At 47.1% G+C, this 12,915-nt stretch overlaps 2 protein-coding genes across 10 annotated transcripts in view; both read right to left on the reverse strand.

Annotated features, from left to right (window-relative positions):
- The window catches only part of ARMC8 (armadillo repeat containing 8), an 86,842-nt gene extending 86,457 nt beyond the window's left edge, over nucleotides 1-385 (reverse strand). For 2 of the 9 annotated variants that reach the window (XM_055816875.1, XM_055816876.1), the window contains exon 1: nucleotides 125-381. In XM_055816875.1, coding sequence (XP_055672850.1) covers nucleotides 125-169 — 45 coding nt within the window. In that variant the 5' untranslated portion in view covers nucleotides 170-381. Of the gene's footprint in view, nucleotides 1-124 lie in introns of all 9 variants that reach the window. The other 7 variants (XM_055816880.1, XM_055816873.1, XR_008749338.1 and 4 more) reach the window with 6 other exon arrangements.
- A 2,427-nt stretch (nucleotides 386-2,812) lies between these two features.
- Nucleotides 2,813-10,993, reverse strand: DBR1 (debranching RNA lariats 1). The gene is made up of 8 exons (XM_055817339.1): nucleotides 10,762-10,993; nucleotides 10,551-10,675; nucleotides 10,370-10,450; nucleotides 8,906-8,991; nucleotides 7,487-7,711; nucleotides 6,536-6,616; nucleotides 4,819-4,964; nucleotides 2,813-4,282 (listed from the first exon to the last, which is right to left on the reverse strand). The coding sequence occupies exons 1-8, from the start codon at nucleotides 10,956-10,958 to the stop codon at nucleotides 3,604-3,606; spliced, it is 1,620 nt and encodes a 539-aa protein (XP_055673314.1). The 5' UTR covers nucleotides 10,959-10,993; the 3' UTR covers nucleotides 2,813-3,603.
- Between the last annotated feature and the right edge of the window lie 1,922 nt (nucleotides 10,994-12,915).

The raw sequence follows: 12,915 nt of genomic DNA on the forward strand, positions 1-12,915 counted from the left end.
CCCGCACAGCCCGCGGCCCGGCCCCCGCCACGGCCAAGGTCAGGCCGAGCCCAGCGGCAGGCGGGCGCCCCCCCCCGGCGGCCGCGCTAAGGGGCGGCGGCGGCGCAGGGGCCGCGGCACTCACCGAGAGGACGCTCATGCGGAGCGGCGCCTCCAGCACGCACGCCATCTTGGCGGACGCAGCAGCACCAGCTCCGGCGGCGGCGCCCTCACGCTCGCGCGCGCGCCGCTGCTGCCGCCGCCGGCGGGCACGGCCTCATCGCGGAGCGCAGCGCCGCCGGGCGGGGGGGGGGCGGGGGCGGCCTCGCACCCAGCGAATCGGCCGACGCCGAAACGCCGCTACCTCCCGCCAGCCCGCCGCCCGCGCGCGTGCGCGCCGCCCGCCCCGCCACAGCGGCCGGGGGGGGTGCCGGGGGGGGAGGGGGGCTCTCCCGCGCATGCGACCGCGCCGGCCGGGTGCCGCGTGCCTGCCCCGCGCGCTCCCTCTGCGGCGGGAAACGGTGCTTCGGCGTGGGGGGGCGGGGCGCCCCAGCCCTGCCGTGTCCCCCAGCTCCCCCGCGCGCCGGGCTGGGCCGGGCCGCCCGAGCCCCGGTTCCGTACGCGACGTGTGGCCGCGGCCCCGCCGCACGCGAGCCCCTCGCTGCTGGCGGCCCCGGTCAGCTGCGGCTGCCTCACCCGAGGGGCCGGGGGCAGCGTGCGGCTCGGCGGGACCCTCCGCCGCGACCCCCAGCTGCGTGGGGTCCTGCAGCCTCATGGCGGCTTCACCCGGCCCACAAGGAAGGTGGCGGGGCCGCCGGACGTGGGAGCACAGTGCAACATACTTGGGGAGCTGTCACAAGTTGACGTCAATACCTTTAATTTTTAAAAAATACTCCCCCTATGAAAGAAAGCTAAATCTCTTTTTTTCTCCAAATAGATTAGTAACGTGGGTTGAACAAAATACGTATGGTCTGGCCTGGAATGAAACAAGTGAACGCTTTTGTCAAGTACTTTATAGGTGACAGCAAAAACATTTTTACACCAAGTGCAAGTCACATGTACTGAAAAATCTGATAAAGGGTCTGGCAGGGATACATATTTCCGTATATTTCTCACCAAAATTTAGGAAGTTGGAAGTTTTCAAAAAGACTCTATAAAGCTTCTTCAAGGACTGAAGACTCAGGGTCTTAAAAGCTGATTAAACTTAGTCAGCCTTCCCTCTATTTTACGTACTTTTTGGCATACTTGGTCTTTACTGGAGAAGCTTCCAAGTTCAGCGCTTCAATTGAATTCTACATGCAGCAGTGGATCTGGCTGACAGGGAAAATCTGTAATGGACGAGTGCACAGTACAGGACACTTCAAACTGTGGAGGGTGTGAACCACTGGAAGAAAAGGCACAATAACTAGATAGATCAGGCATGATTCATACTCCAAAAAATTCTGTTACTAGTATTTACTAGTATTCAGTATTTACTGAACGGATGCTGAACTTTAAAGATAAAAACAAAACAACAAAATCAGCATTCTATCTTGTCAAAATCTGCTTTCTAGAAAGCTAAACCGCATTTATCAGACAGGGAGGGAGGAGGGACAACATACAACAGAACAATTTGCTTTAAAATCATGAAATCAGACTGAGAAGTCTATTACATGTAACTCAGTATCTTCTACTCCGGGTGATGGAGAACGTGACAGCCAAACACCAGGCTCAGGTTTCTTGGGAGAGTTTTCAAATTCATAACACAATTTATACTTAAAATACTTTATTTCCATTATAGTCTTCAGATCATGAGAAATTAGCACTGCAGCCCCAGGACCCTTAAAGACACTCAATTATCTTCAGTAATCTAGTTGACAGTTCACAGCTACTTTAGATAACCTGAGGGTTACACCGAACACTTCCAGCTTTTCATCACAAGGTTCCCTTCGGTGGCTGTTCTGACAGATGAGCAGGCACAGAGAGACAGTAGTATTAACAGGGCCCAACTAATTTCACAAACAAGATAGCATCCTCTGGAAAAAAAAACAGGATGTTAATGGCACCATCCCACCAGTATAAAGCTGTTAAACTGCTGAGAGCATTACTTTTGCCATTTTCTAGCCTGTTGAATACTTACACGCATTTAGTTTTCATAGTGAACTGCTGACAGGAGAGGAACTAAGATGAATCCCAGATTGCGGGAGTGATTTTAAACAGAAGTCTTGACCTTAAAGCATTTCCCTGCAACATAACTCACACTCACAACTCCATTTCACTGACTGCTCCCTGTCCAGTTCCCTCTTCCTGTCTGGATGCTTTATCCTCCGCTGTGCCTGTGCTTTAGAGGATTAAAACCACACAGGAGCTACTTCTGCTCTCAAGGGTGGCACTGTCACGGAGTCCCGCTCCATCTGGACTCCAAGAGCTCAGCACAGAACACCAGTAGAATTTGACAGGAAGACTAATGAGTCTGACATACGCTTGAAAACATTCTCATTTTCATGAATCCAGCTAGTTCTGTTATCCTCACAGCCTTTTAGGCTAAAGGAGTGTAATTTGTTTGCTAATACTTCAGGGCAAACTAGAACAATAAAAAGAGAACTTCCAGCTTCCAAGAGGGTCTCTCTTCTGGCAGCTCCTCTTCGTCCTCAGCTGAAGTTTATGAAGGTACTTTGGAAGACTCCAAATCCAGTTGTAAGAATTCAGCAAGTTACACGCTACTGAAAAGAAGTGACAGGTGAAAACTTAGGCTAATGAGAATGGCAGGCATTATTATCTCCAGAAACTTATAAACATCAACCACCATATATGAAAATACCACAGACTTAATTAGTAAGAATTGAGACAGTGATGATGTCTGCATTTAGAAAGCTTGTTCATCCTAAATACTTGCATTTTAATTTTAAGACATTGTTCTCAAGTTCTAAGAAGTGACACACAATTGAGGTTTTAAGAACAGAGGTGCACTCTTCCATGGTCCCCATAAAACTGTCATGCGTCAAATTAAGAGACGATTGCCTATCAAAACTGTAATTAAAAGCCAATACTGGACAATACACATTGTTTTGTTTATGACCACAAAGCTTTTCTACAGCATGAGCATCACCAGAAACAAAAATGTTCACTCTTCTATTGCTATTTTGTTAGCATGGGATTTCTATTTTCAAATTTAGTTCATAGAGTTATTGCATATGCTACTTAGTATTAAAAGTTCAGTATAAAACAAGACAAAAGCAATAAAATCAAATCATTCAGTCTTACAAGTCAGACAACCTCTCACTTTGACTTGAGTTACAGTCTACAAGTTCTTCTCTTGTTAAACAAGCACGATGAATCTTGTATAGCAGTACATCTGAAGGTACACAGTATACATTAATAACCAAGAACTGAAGCAAAATCCACCGATACATGAGCGTTAAACCCTTTTGACAAAAGTACTTTGTTGGAAAAGTCTGCTTCTGACTTAGATGTTTAATCCAGATAATTCTTCTTCCTTGTGAGAGGTACATACAGCCTCGTCAGCTTAAGAAAGTAACATGAATAAGATCAAGTAACATTAAAAGCACAAGTAGTGCATCACAGTTCTCACCACCTTCCCACAAAAAGGTAGAGAGAGAACTTAGTTATACATTGTACGAAGCATTATTCTGTTTTATCTTCATCCTCTGCAGCATAGATAGCTTGATTCCTTCTCTTAATTTTTTTAACGCCACTGTTCCCATTTTCATTACCACCAATGCGCTTTAATGATCTCTCATTCAAGCTCTTCTCTTCCACCTGCTTACTCACACTGGACTTCTCCAGTTCCTCACTTGTGGAGTCCATAGCGTCATCAGATGATACCACCATGGAATCTGGCATGATCCGGATGTCAGAAAAACTTGCAGAGAAGTCAGGAGGATGATCAGGGGAAGGATCTACAGAACATGTACTCAAGTCTTCGTCACCACCTTCTTCATCCAGCATTATTTCGTCTGGATTAATGGATGAAAGTCCCGAATTATCTGTATTATATTCACTGGGTTCTTCTGCTGACCCAGTACTGTCCATCTCTTCTTCCTCCTCCTCCTCCTCATATTCACCTCGTACTGAGCCCTCTTCTTTAGCTTGCTGGATCCTGTCATTGATGTCAGTGAGGCCAAACTGGGCACAAAACTCAGTGGTCTGCGGATTGATGGTATGAACTGGTTCCACATGTTTTTGGGGCTTGCTGGGATCATAACAAGCAGCTGTCAACGTGAAGTTACAAGGAATTTTGAGGTTATGATTCACCTCTTCTAACACCTCTTTGATAGCTTCTTCCGTCACGCTGTAATCCCACCTAAACAAGCATATAAAGGTTAAACAAGTGTGGCTAGTCAAAAGGTATTCCCTGTTCCCACTGCAAAGAGAAATTTTTGAAGAAGGATAATAAACTAATCTTACAACAGACACCTAATTTCTCAAATTATTTTTTTCAGGAAAGTACTTCAGTCAATACTGAGATTCCCATCTCCCCACCAATTTGTGGGGAGATTTGTGTACTATGTCAACCAACCTGATAAACACTCACCCCCCCATAACCCAGCCTGATTTCCAGTCTCACAGCATAACTAGCAAGATGATTGGTCACTGTGTATTATTTGCCCCTCAAATGGTGGTATCTAAGTTTGCAAACAAAACTAGCTGCCCATGTAGAGCACCAAAGAAGTTGTATGCACTGAAGTATAGCTCTTGCAAACACCCCCTTTGTTTTCCAAGGCATTTAGCAAGTCCTATGGGGCATTATAGGCTGCAGAACTGAGAAACACAACTCTAAGGTAAAGTTTACTTCCAGTTCAGCAAAAATCACACTTCCTACTTTTACATGCGACTTACTTTGCATGGAGGCCGTTCTTTTCAGGCATATTCCATGAGCTCTGAGTCACATTAACAAGGCTGTTGGTGGCCTTGAGGACTGCAATCCACTCAGCGTCATACTCCAGGGAGTCACCTGCATTCGGATCATGTTCTACATCTATTATCTGTTTACAAGAACACAGAAAACAGATGTGGCGAGTTATTTCTCTTGACACCAGAAACTGATTAAAAATTTCAAGTGCTACTTTCATGGCATAGAGCTTTAATTAAGTTTCAAGTACACCAAGTTAGCGGTCTCAATGAAATGAGTCCTCTCAAGTTAGCCCTACATAGAAGTTTATAGTAATAAGAGACTAAGAAAGGATAATCAACAATAGTAAAAAAGGCATTTCTGCATTTTAGCTTACAGCAGATAAAAACCAAAACACCAGCAACTTAAGAAACAGCATTTACTTAGTCTTAAATTCATGCTGACTTCTAAGTGGATACGTATCAAGAATTGATAGCAACAGTTTTTCAGCTGTATAAACATGCATTCTTAACACAGCAATGAAAATAACATGAGATGTTTTCAACTGTTTCAACAACTGACAAATTGCAATCCCAATCACTTTGTCTTCAGTGACACTAACCCACATCAAACCATTTGGATTTACCAAACTGCACCCGTCAGGCTCTGATTTTAAATAATTCATAAAGCAATTCAACCTTTTAAGGTAGTTTTAAAGAGTTTCTTCCTCTCCCCCCTTTAAACCAAAGCTACACACCGGTGGATCATCATGCTGCTGGAGGTAGTACTACTCCAAATCAGTTTTCTACAGGGTTTTAAGCCGGGCAACCCAGTGTAACTTCGCATAGCAAAAGCCCATCCTCATACTCTCTCCCATCTTCAAAGGTAGCTACTAGGGCAAACGGATCCCACCATAATGAACCATCCTCCCCTTAAGGTGACAAATAAAAGCTACTTTAAAGTAAGACTACTAAAACACTTGACAGCATTTGAAGAGCATGCTGCCAGCAGCTCCCTCTCACAGCAAAGCATTCGAGAGTCACCCATTTGAGGGTTTACAGATGGCACCCCGGGCAGCACACATACACCACAGACACAAACATTGTTTAGATGCTGGCAAATCAGTTTGGCGCTCACACTGAGAGTTCCCACAGCCTAGACCTTCTGCTTGTCCCTTGCCCTTCCTAGCCAAGATATGCACCAAACAAAAAGAAGCAGAGCCGTTCGCCTAGGAAGTCATACCAATTTCTGCTGGAATTCACAATATTGAAAGGAAATTACAGTACTCAACTTAGGCCTCAATCCTGCCTGAATCCATGAACCCAGACCTGAAAACCGAGGCCCTAGCTGACCCAAATTAAAACCCAGAAAGAAGAGCCTCAGGATGGGCTTTCTTCTTAGGTTTGACATTTGACAAAAAAAACACAAGAGGAGATTCAATTCAGGTTATAGTAAAGCTATTCCTCCAATTAAGTCAAGTACTTGTTCTAAGGTGGAAGAAAATGGTAAGAATAAGCAAACACTGCGCCTGCACGAGAGGACACAAGGTCTGCTTATTTCAAGACAAGATTATACCAAGAACATTCCACACATGCACCATTCCTAATTTTTTCCAGTTCCTCCATTTCTAAGAGCTATTCTTCAGCTTATACATAAGCACAGCACTGAGCAGTCCAGACAAGTGAAGTACTTGAAGAGTGAAAACCAACTGCACACAGTCATCACCTGCAGAAAGTCTCTGTGCGGCAGGCATTTATCCAGAGCCAGAAACTTTGTTGCTTTCGGTAGCTCTTCTTTGGAGTTTGTCTAGGAAACAAAGGGTGTTAACAGAGTCATTAGCATTTCTATTAAATCTGACTATTCTAAACAAGTTATATAGAGAGATGTAAAAGTGTAACAAACAGAGAAACTTTCTGAAATAGAAAATCAGCACACCATTGTAAGAAAGCAATGGAGGGACAAAGAGAAAGACAGACTTCACTGGAAGTCTAACAGGAAGCTGGATGCAGATGACAGGAAGATAAAGCGAGAGCCACTCTTCATCCTTAACCAAGGCAGCTAAGCACACCTGGCCTTGAAGCCAAAAGACAGTAACATAATCGGAAACAGACTTGTTGAGCCTAGAAAGTCTAGAGTTACATTTTTACAGCTAAATAACTCACAAATAGGAATAGCACATCACACCACCTTCAGGAATAACTCAAACCAAGAGAAGTTTCAATCTACAGGGGATGGTTTTTGGCTTTATCCAGGCCACCAGACAACTTCACCTACCAAGCCTTTCTACAAGCATCCCCTCCCAACCCCAGTCAACAACTATCTTCTTTTCAGTCACTCCTCCATCACCTTGTTTGGAATCTGTCTCCTTCCCTAATAAAGTCAGAAAAGAGGGTGCCTTTCTGTAACCTTAAATTAAGAAGTTTCAAAGTGCAATAATGTCAGCTATTTCACATTGTCTCTGAAGAAGATTAGATAGGTACACCACTGATTTATAGCATCTCATTAACTTACATAAGCTAGCAGGCTTAACACCACTTAATGTTTTGCAGCTTAAGCTGAGTTTTAATAGCTGAGCAAAAACACTAAGAAGTTGCTTTTCTGGACATGATTACCTACACTGAAATTCTAAAATGTGCTTGGGACATATACGTTCTTGATTATTTTTTTCCCCTTTACCTGGTGTTGCATGAAAGCTGCAAATTTAACATGAAGATGTGCTGAGAACCAGTAGGTGGGTTTCAGATGCTGCAGAAGCTCTGAAGCAGCAGGGCTTCCTAATGTGTTGCTTTCCACTTCTTGACGGAAGAAGGATTTCATTTTAAGAAGCTGTTTCTTGTTTCCATAGTGATATATGCTCCTTGGCCAGTCATGTGACATAAATATATCAATGGGACGCTTTAACTGTCAAGCCAAAATGCAGATGGTATAAATAAAACAGAGATGATACAGAAGTTTCAAAATTACACAGCACAAGAGGGAACATGTGTAACGTTCTACCTCACATCAGTACAGAGTCAGCTGTGACCAACACTCTGACTTTCAAAGCAAGTGAGTACACCAGTGAGCCCCATCTTTCAGGCAACCTTTGAAGTTGCCAAGGGACTCTAGTCTCCATGGGTTATATTACACTTCCTTGGGACAGTCAGCTGTGTTTATGTACACTGCCTTATAAGAGATCACACCGTCACACTAAGTGTCAGGCACTCAGAAGAAGACTCTTAAAAATTACAGCTATAGAGCAAGTGCTCTAGCCACAATTAGAGGCATCTTCTTCCTCATGAAACTTCTAAGAGCTTTGTTTAAAAGGGAAAATGTCTAAGCACGATAATTCCTCCTCAAAGCAAGCACCCCTCAGAAGTCTAATCAATGTCTGAAGCATGTCTTGGTTCAATATTCAACCTATCTCCTTCAGCTGTATCAGAACACACTTCTAGATGAAACCCAAGTCCAACTAGCAAGAAACTTACAGTGAAATGCATCAAACTGTTTACAATGACAGCAAACCCTTGGCCTATGTACAGCATCCCTGTATCTACTGAACACTTAAGGGTGCAACTGCAACCTGGATAATCATTCACAAGATGCTTATAAATACATGTATTTATACTACAACCTCAGCAAAATGGAGTAGCCCTTGTGACAAAGCAGGGAGTAGGCAACAGCTCAAAAATAAAGCTAATCTGTCCTTTGAGTTTCTCACCCTGGAATCAACAATACTTCACCCACAGGAATTTGGGATCAACTTATTCAGCTGATTCAATTTTGATTACTTAACTTTGTACTAACCAGTTTGCATGTTAGACAAGGTAGCATCCATCTTCCTAAAGCTAACATAAAGCTGGAACTGAGGTGTGTAGCTGGAGTACTTTCCATTCTGTGAATTTTATGCAATTAAAAACCCTACTCCTTCCTGTGCCTGATTCAGATCAAACATGCACTGCTACGCAAAGCATAAAATGACCTGTCCAGATAAATTGGGAGTTGTTGTAAGATCTGCTATCCAATAGCGTATGTATTCAGAATAGCTTTAACATCTTACTTCCAAATTAATCAAAACTATTTACCATTGTTTAAAAAAATAGACTTCTCACTAACCTGCTTGAGTTTGAAGACTTCAATATTCCTCACGTGGTAAGCGCTTCTAATTGTTTGCTGGTTGTATGGAGGACACTCAAAGTGGCCTGAAACATTGAAAAAAAAAAAAAAAAATAGTGAGTAGTCACCTGAATCAATAGTTCCCTCTTAACACAGCTTCTTGGGGCCATATAGACACCTAGAGCAATCCCAAATAAAAGGCTGCCAATAATCAAAGGAGATACTGTATTTGCTTTGCATGAGGCTTACACCAACAGGCTCCTAACTTACGTGCAAGGCAAATACTTTGTAAAAACATGTCTACAGCTGTGATCCTTTCTTCCATTCTGTGTCTTATTGTCATAAATATAGAGAATTCCATAATTGTGGTGGAAACAAAAAACAGGAATTTGACTCCAATACTTAAAACTCAGAACCTGTCTGAAATAAGTAACTTTTGGCAGAAAGATTCATGTGTGTAATTCTGGAATGAAGTTTTGAATCTCTCTGGTGTGGTAACGCCCCTCCTTACTTCTCCACACCCCGTACCTCCACAGTTACACTGCAGAGCAATGTGCAATCACATGTATAGAGAGCTGTTCACTGCATAGCCATGAAACATGTGTATCAACTAATGTCATGGCTACACATGTAAACATGCTGGCACAGCTAAAGAATGTAAGGCAGACAGCAGAATGCAAAAGCTGGGCATGAACATAGTAGGAACAAGGGATGTAGTCTCCAACTTTGCCTTGGGACAAGAAATCCGAATGCCCCTACACGCTCTTAAGCATGAAGAGAAAAGTTACTTTTTTAGTAGTTAGCGTTACTGTCAAAAAAGTCTCATCTTCCACATATTTGTATTCAGGCACACAAACTGTATGCTCAATAGCAACAAATTTAATTTAATTAGCATTGATAGGTATTAGACAGAATTCGGTGTTCCAGAAAACTAGTTCTGTGCTTTGCAGCTTGAAAGCCATCTGCAAAGCTTCTCTGAAGCAGTATGTTACTGAAGGTAATATTATTGCACAGTAGTCACAAGTAAGGGGCTGCTATTTCATGTGCTGAGGAGATCAGAAAGACTGAACTGTCTTCTGTTTGCTGACACCAGCTATCATCTGTGACACGACTTCTGTCCGCTGATGGAGGCCCTTTCAAGGAAGAAGAAGGAAGTACATACGCTGACACCGAGCGACACCAAGCCTCAGCTCAGGACAGCGTACATTTGTACAACATCACGTTTATACACTGACTGATTCACACAAGGAAAACCAAAGCCTCGCACTGCAGGCTAAAAGGGCACTGCCATGGAACAACCAGGGCTGTTCCAACAACATTCCGAAGGCGCACTGCTTCCTGCGGCTTCACCGGCAGGAGCGCCTCACCTACCGCCTCCGGGAACCCCGCGCTGAGCCCAGGGGGCTTCCAGCCGGGAGGGACGGCAGCCAGACACCCCCGCCGCGCCCCTCTGCCCCGCCGTACCTTTCCGGTAGTCGTGAGACTTGAAGATGCCCGAGATGCCGCCGATCCTCACGCCGCGGAACCGCACCACGCCCGCGTACCCTGGGGGAGAGGGAGCGCGGCTCGTCACGGCGGGGCCGCCCGGGGGGGGAGTGAGGAGGGGGGCGGCGGGGCGGGAAGGGGGGGGGCGCGGAGACCCTACCCAGGTAGTAGATGTTGGGCGCCACCCACCCGCCGTAGGGCAGCTCCTGCAGGTGGTTGGACGCCTCGTGGTTCCCGCCGATGAACACGGTGAGGACCGGGGCCGCCTTCTCGCCGGAGTAGTACCTGCGGAAACACCACAGCGCGGTGGCGGGGCGGGCCGGGCCGGGGGCCGAGCGGGGCGGGGCCGGGCCGGGCCGGGCGGCGCTCACCGGTAGAAGGTCTGCATGTGGCGGTACTTGGCAGGCACGGCCATGCAGCGCAGGTCCGCCTCGTTCCGCACCGCCTGGAAGTCGCCGCAGCAAAGCAGCAGGTCGGGCCGCACGTTGTGCCGCCGCTGCAGCAGCTCCAGCGTCTCGTACATCTTATCCAGGGCGCCATGGCAGCACCCCGCCACCGCCACCTTCATCGCCGCCGCTCCGCCAGCCGCGCAGGCGCCGCGCACGCCTTGCGCGTCACCGCCCGCCCGGCGCCTGCGCCGCCGCAACCGGCGGGGCCCGCTGCGGCGCCTCGCCCCGCGGGCGGCGGCCGGGGATCGCCCGGTGCCGGACCGGCGTGGGGGTGCGCTGCGTCCCCCTCCCCAGGGGCCGTGGGGGCGGGCGCCGCTCGCTCGGGGGCGGGAGGGGTGCCACGGCGCCCCCGGGGCGCGGCGGGGCCGCCTCACGCACGGCGGAGTTGTGGGGGCTGCTGATGCCGCTGCGGGGGGCCGCGAAGGGCGAGGGGAGCCGCTGCTCAGCTCCCCGCTGCGCTGCGGAAACCTGCCAGCCTTGCGGGGAAGGAATAGCAAAAGCGCTGCTTCCTTCTCGTGGCGTGGCACGGCCCGCAAGCACAGCGGCGGGGCAGAGCGGGCAGCTGTGCAGGCCTTCGCCTGGCGCTGCTGCCAACACGGGCCGCCGTGGGGCTTGCGGCGGCCATGCCGCCCCTGCAGCGCGTTTGTCCTGCCACTTCAGCATCAGGCCAGCGTATTTTTAGCATAGTCAAGCACTGGCTGCTTGTAACGTACCAACGCACAAGGACAGGAACCATCAGTGACTTCACCGGGACAGTGGCATAATAGGCAGGGTGAGCAATCGGGCACCTCTCACTGCCAGGCTCCCTCTGTTTAACTCATTTTGAAGGGCAGTTAATTGGGTCGTAGCGCGTATTTGTGTGTCACATAATAAAACTGCTCCAGACTTTTTCCACAGTTTGGGGGGGTGGTGGTGGTGGTGGTTAACAGTCTTGGATTGAACAAAATTGCAAGAACGTAGTTAGGCATTAACTTGCTGCTACTTACTCTGTAATCACGGAACCAAGCAGACATTCCTGTTCCGCTGTGGTAGCAGGCATTACATAATGGCCTCTTGATACTAAGAAAATAGGAGTGTTTTCTAATATTCATAATAATAAACTTCATAGTTTCACAACGCTGGGTTACTGTGTCCCCTTTGTGGCTCTTGTCCAAGCCCAGCTGAAGTGAAGGGGAAAGTTCCTCTGGCTTTCAAACCCCACAAGTCTTTGCAGTAAAAGCACACTCAGAAGTGGTCCCAGGTGCACTGAGCGCACTAACTTTGCTGAGATTTACCTGGGTGTAGTGTGAGAACTTGATCAGTCCAGCGCATCCCCTGGGAAGGCTTTCCAGCTTCTCTGGCGAAGAACAGCAGCCCCTCGCATTTGCCACATCTCAGACTTTCTGAAAGGGAGCAGGTCAAAGACAGCAAAAGTTCGTGAGTCTCCGGAAGATATCACCTTACCCAAGGTACACTATCTGGGGGGGCTTCCTCAGACTGCCAGCAGATGCTTTTCCTGCCTACCCAAATTCCTCCCCAGTCAGTCAAGGCAAGCTGATACTGTAACTGTAATTCCTGGGTTTGTTACCTCAGGCTCATTTCTCAGACCGCATGTGCCACTTATCCCAAGTGAACTGCTGCACAGTCAATCTTTTAAGTTATTTTTATGTTGTAGCATTTTATTTAGGATTTGTACACTATTCATTATGCACCTCAATGTCCCTAATTTAACTCTGGGTGTTCACTGAGTAAAACTGCTCTGAACTTTCCACAGCAATCAGACAAAGGGCAGCAGCCGTGTCACTATTTTCAGGATAAGTAGCAGCAAGTTAATGCTTAACTGTTACTGTAACTCTGTTCAGTCCTTCAAGACCATTTAAAAAAACGTGACTGAAGCACAACGCTCTTCCACCACATGACTAACACATTTGGTTATGTATTGGGCTTTGCAGTCACAGCCCCTTGCCCTGATGTGCTCATGCTTCTCTTGTGTCTGGATGTCCAGTCCTACAGCAGGGGACCCGCACTTCTCTGAAGTGACTGAATGCACATCCTGACCTGCGCAACAGGCGACGGAGCTGTGAGGCCAAGAAGGGA

The sequence above is a fragment of the Falco peregrinus genome, chromosome 12 (genome assembly GCF_023634155.1).
Source record: "Falco peregrinus isolate bFalPer1 chromosome 12, bFalPer1.pri, whole genome shotgun sequence".
NCBI lineage: Eukaryota > Metazoa > Chordata > Aves > Falconiformes > Falconidae > Falco > Falco peregrinus.

What these genes read in the sequence shown, in the direction of transcription:
- DBR1 (XM_055817339.1), bottom strand. Translation starts at nt 10,958, where the DNA reads ATGAAGGTGGCGGTGGCGGGGTGCTGCCATGGCGCCCTGGATAAGATG. An exon ending in GCCCAACATCTACTACCTGG is followed by an intron (nt 10,451 to 10,550) that starts GTAGGGTCTCCG and finishes CCTCTCCCCCAG; the next exon opens with GGTACGCGGGCGTGGTGCGG. An exon ending in CAGCTTTCATGCAACACCAG is followed by an intron (nt 6,617 to 7,486) that starts GTAAAGGGGAAA and finishes TTTGTTTCCTAG; the next exon opens with ACAAACTCCAAAGAAGAGCT.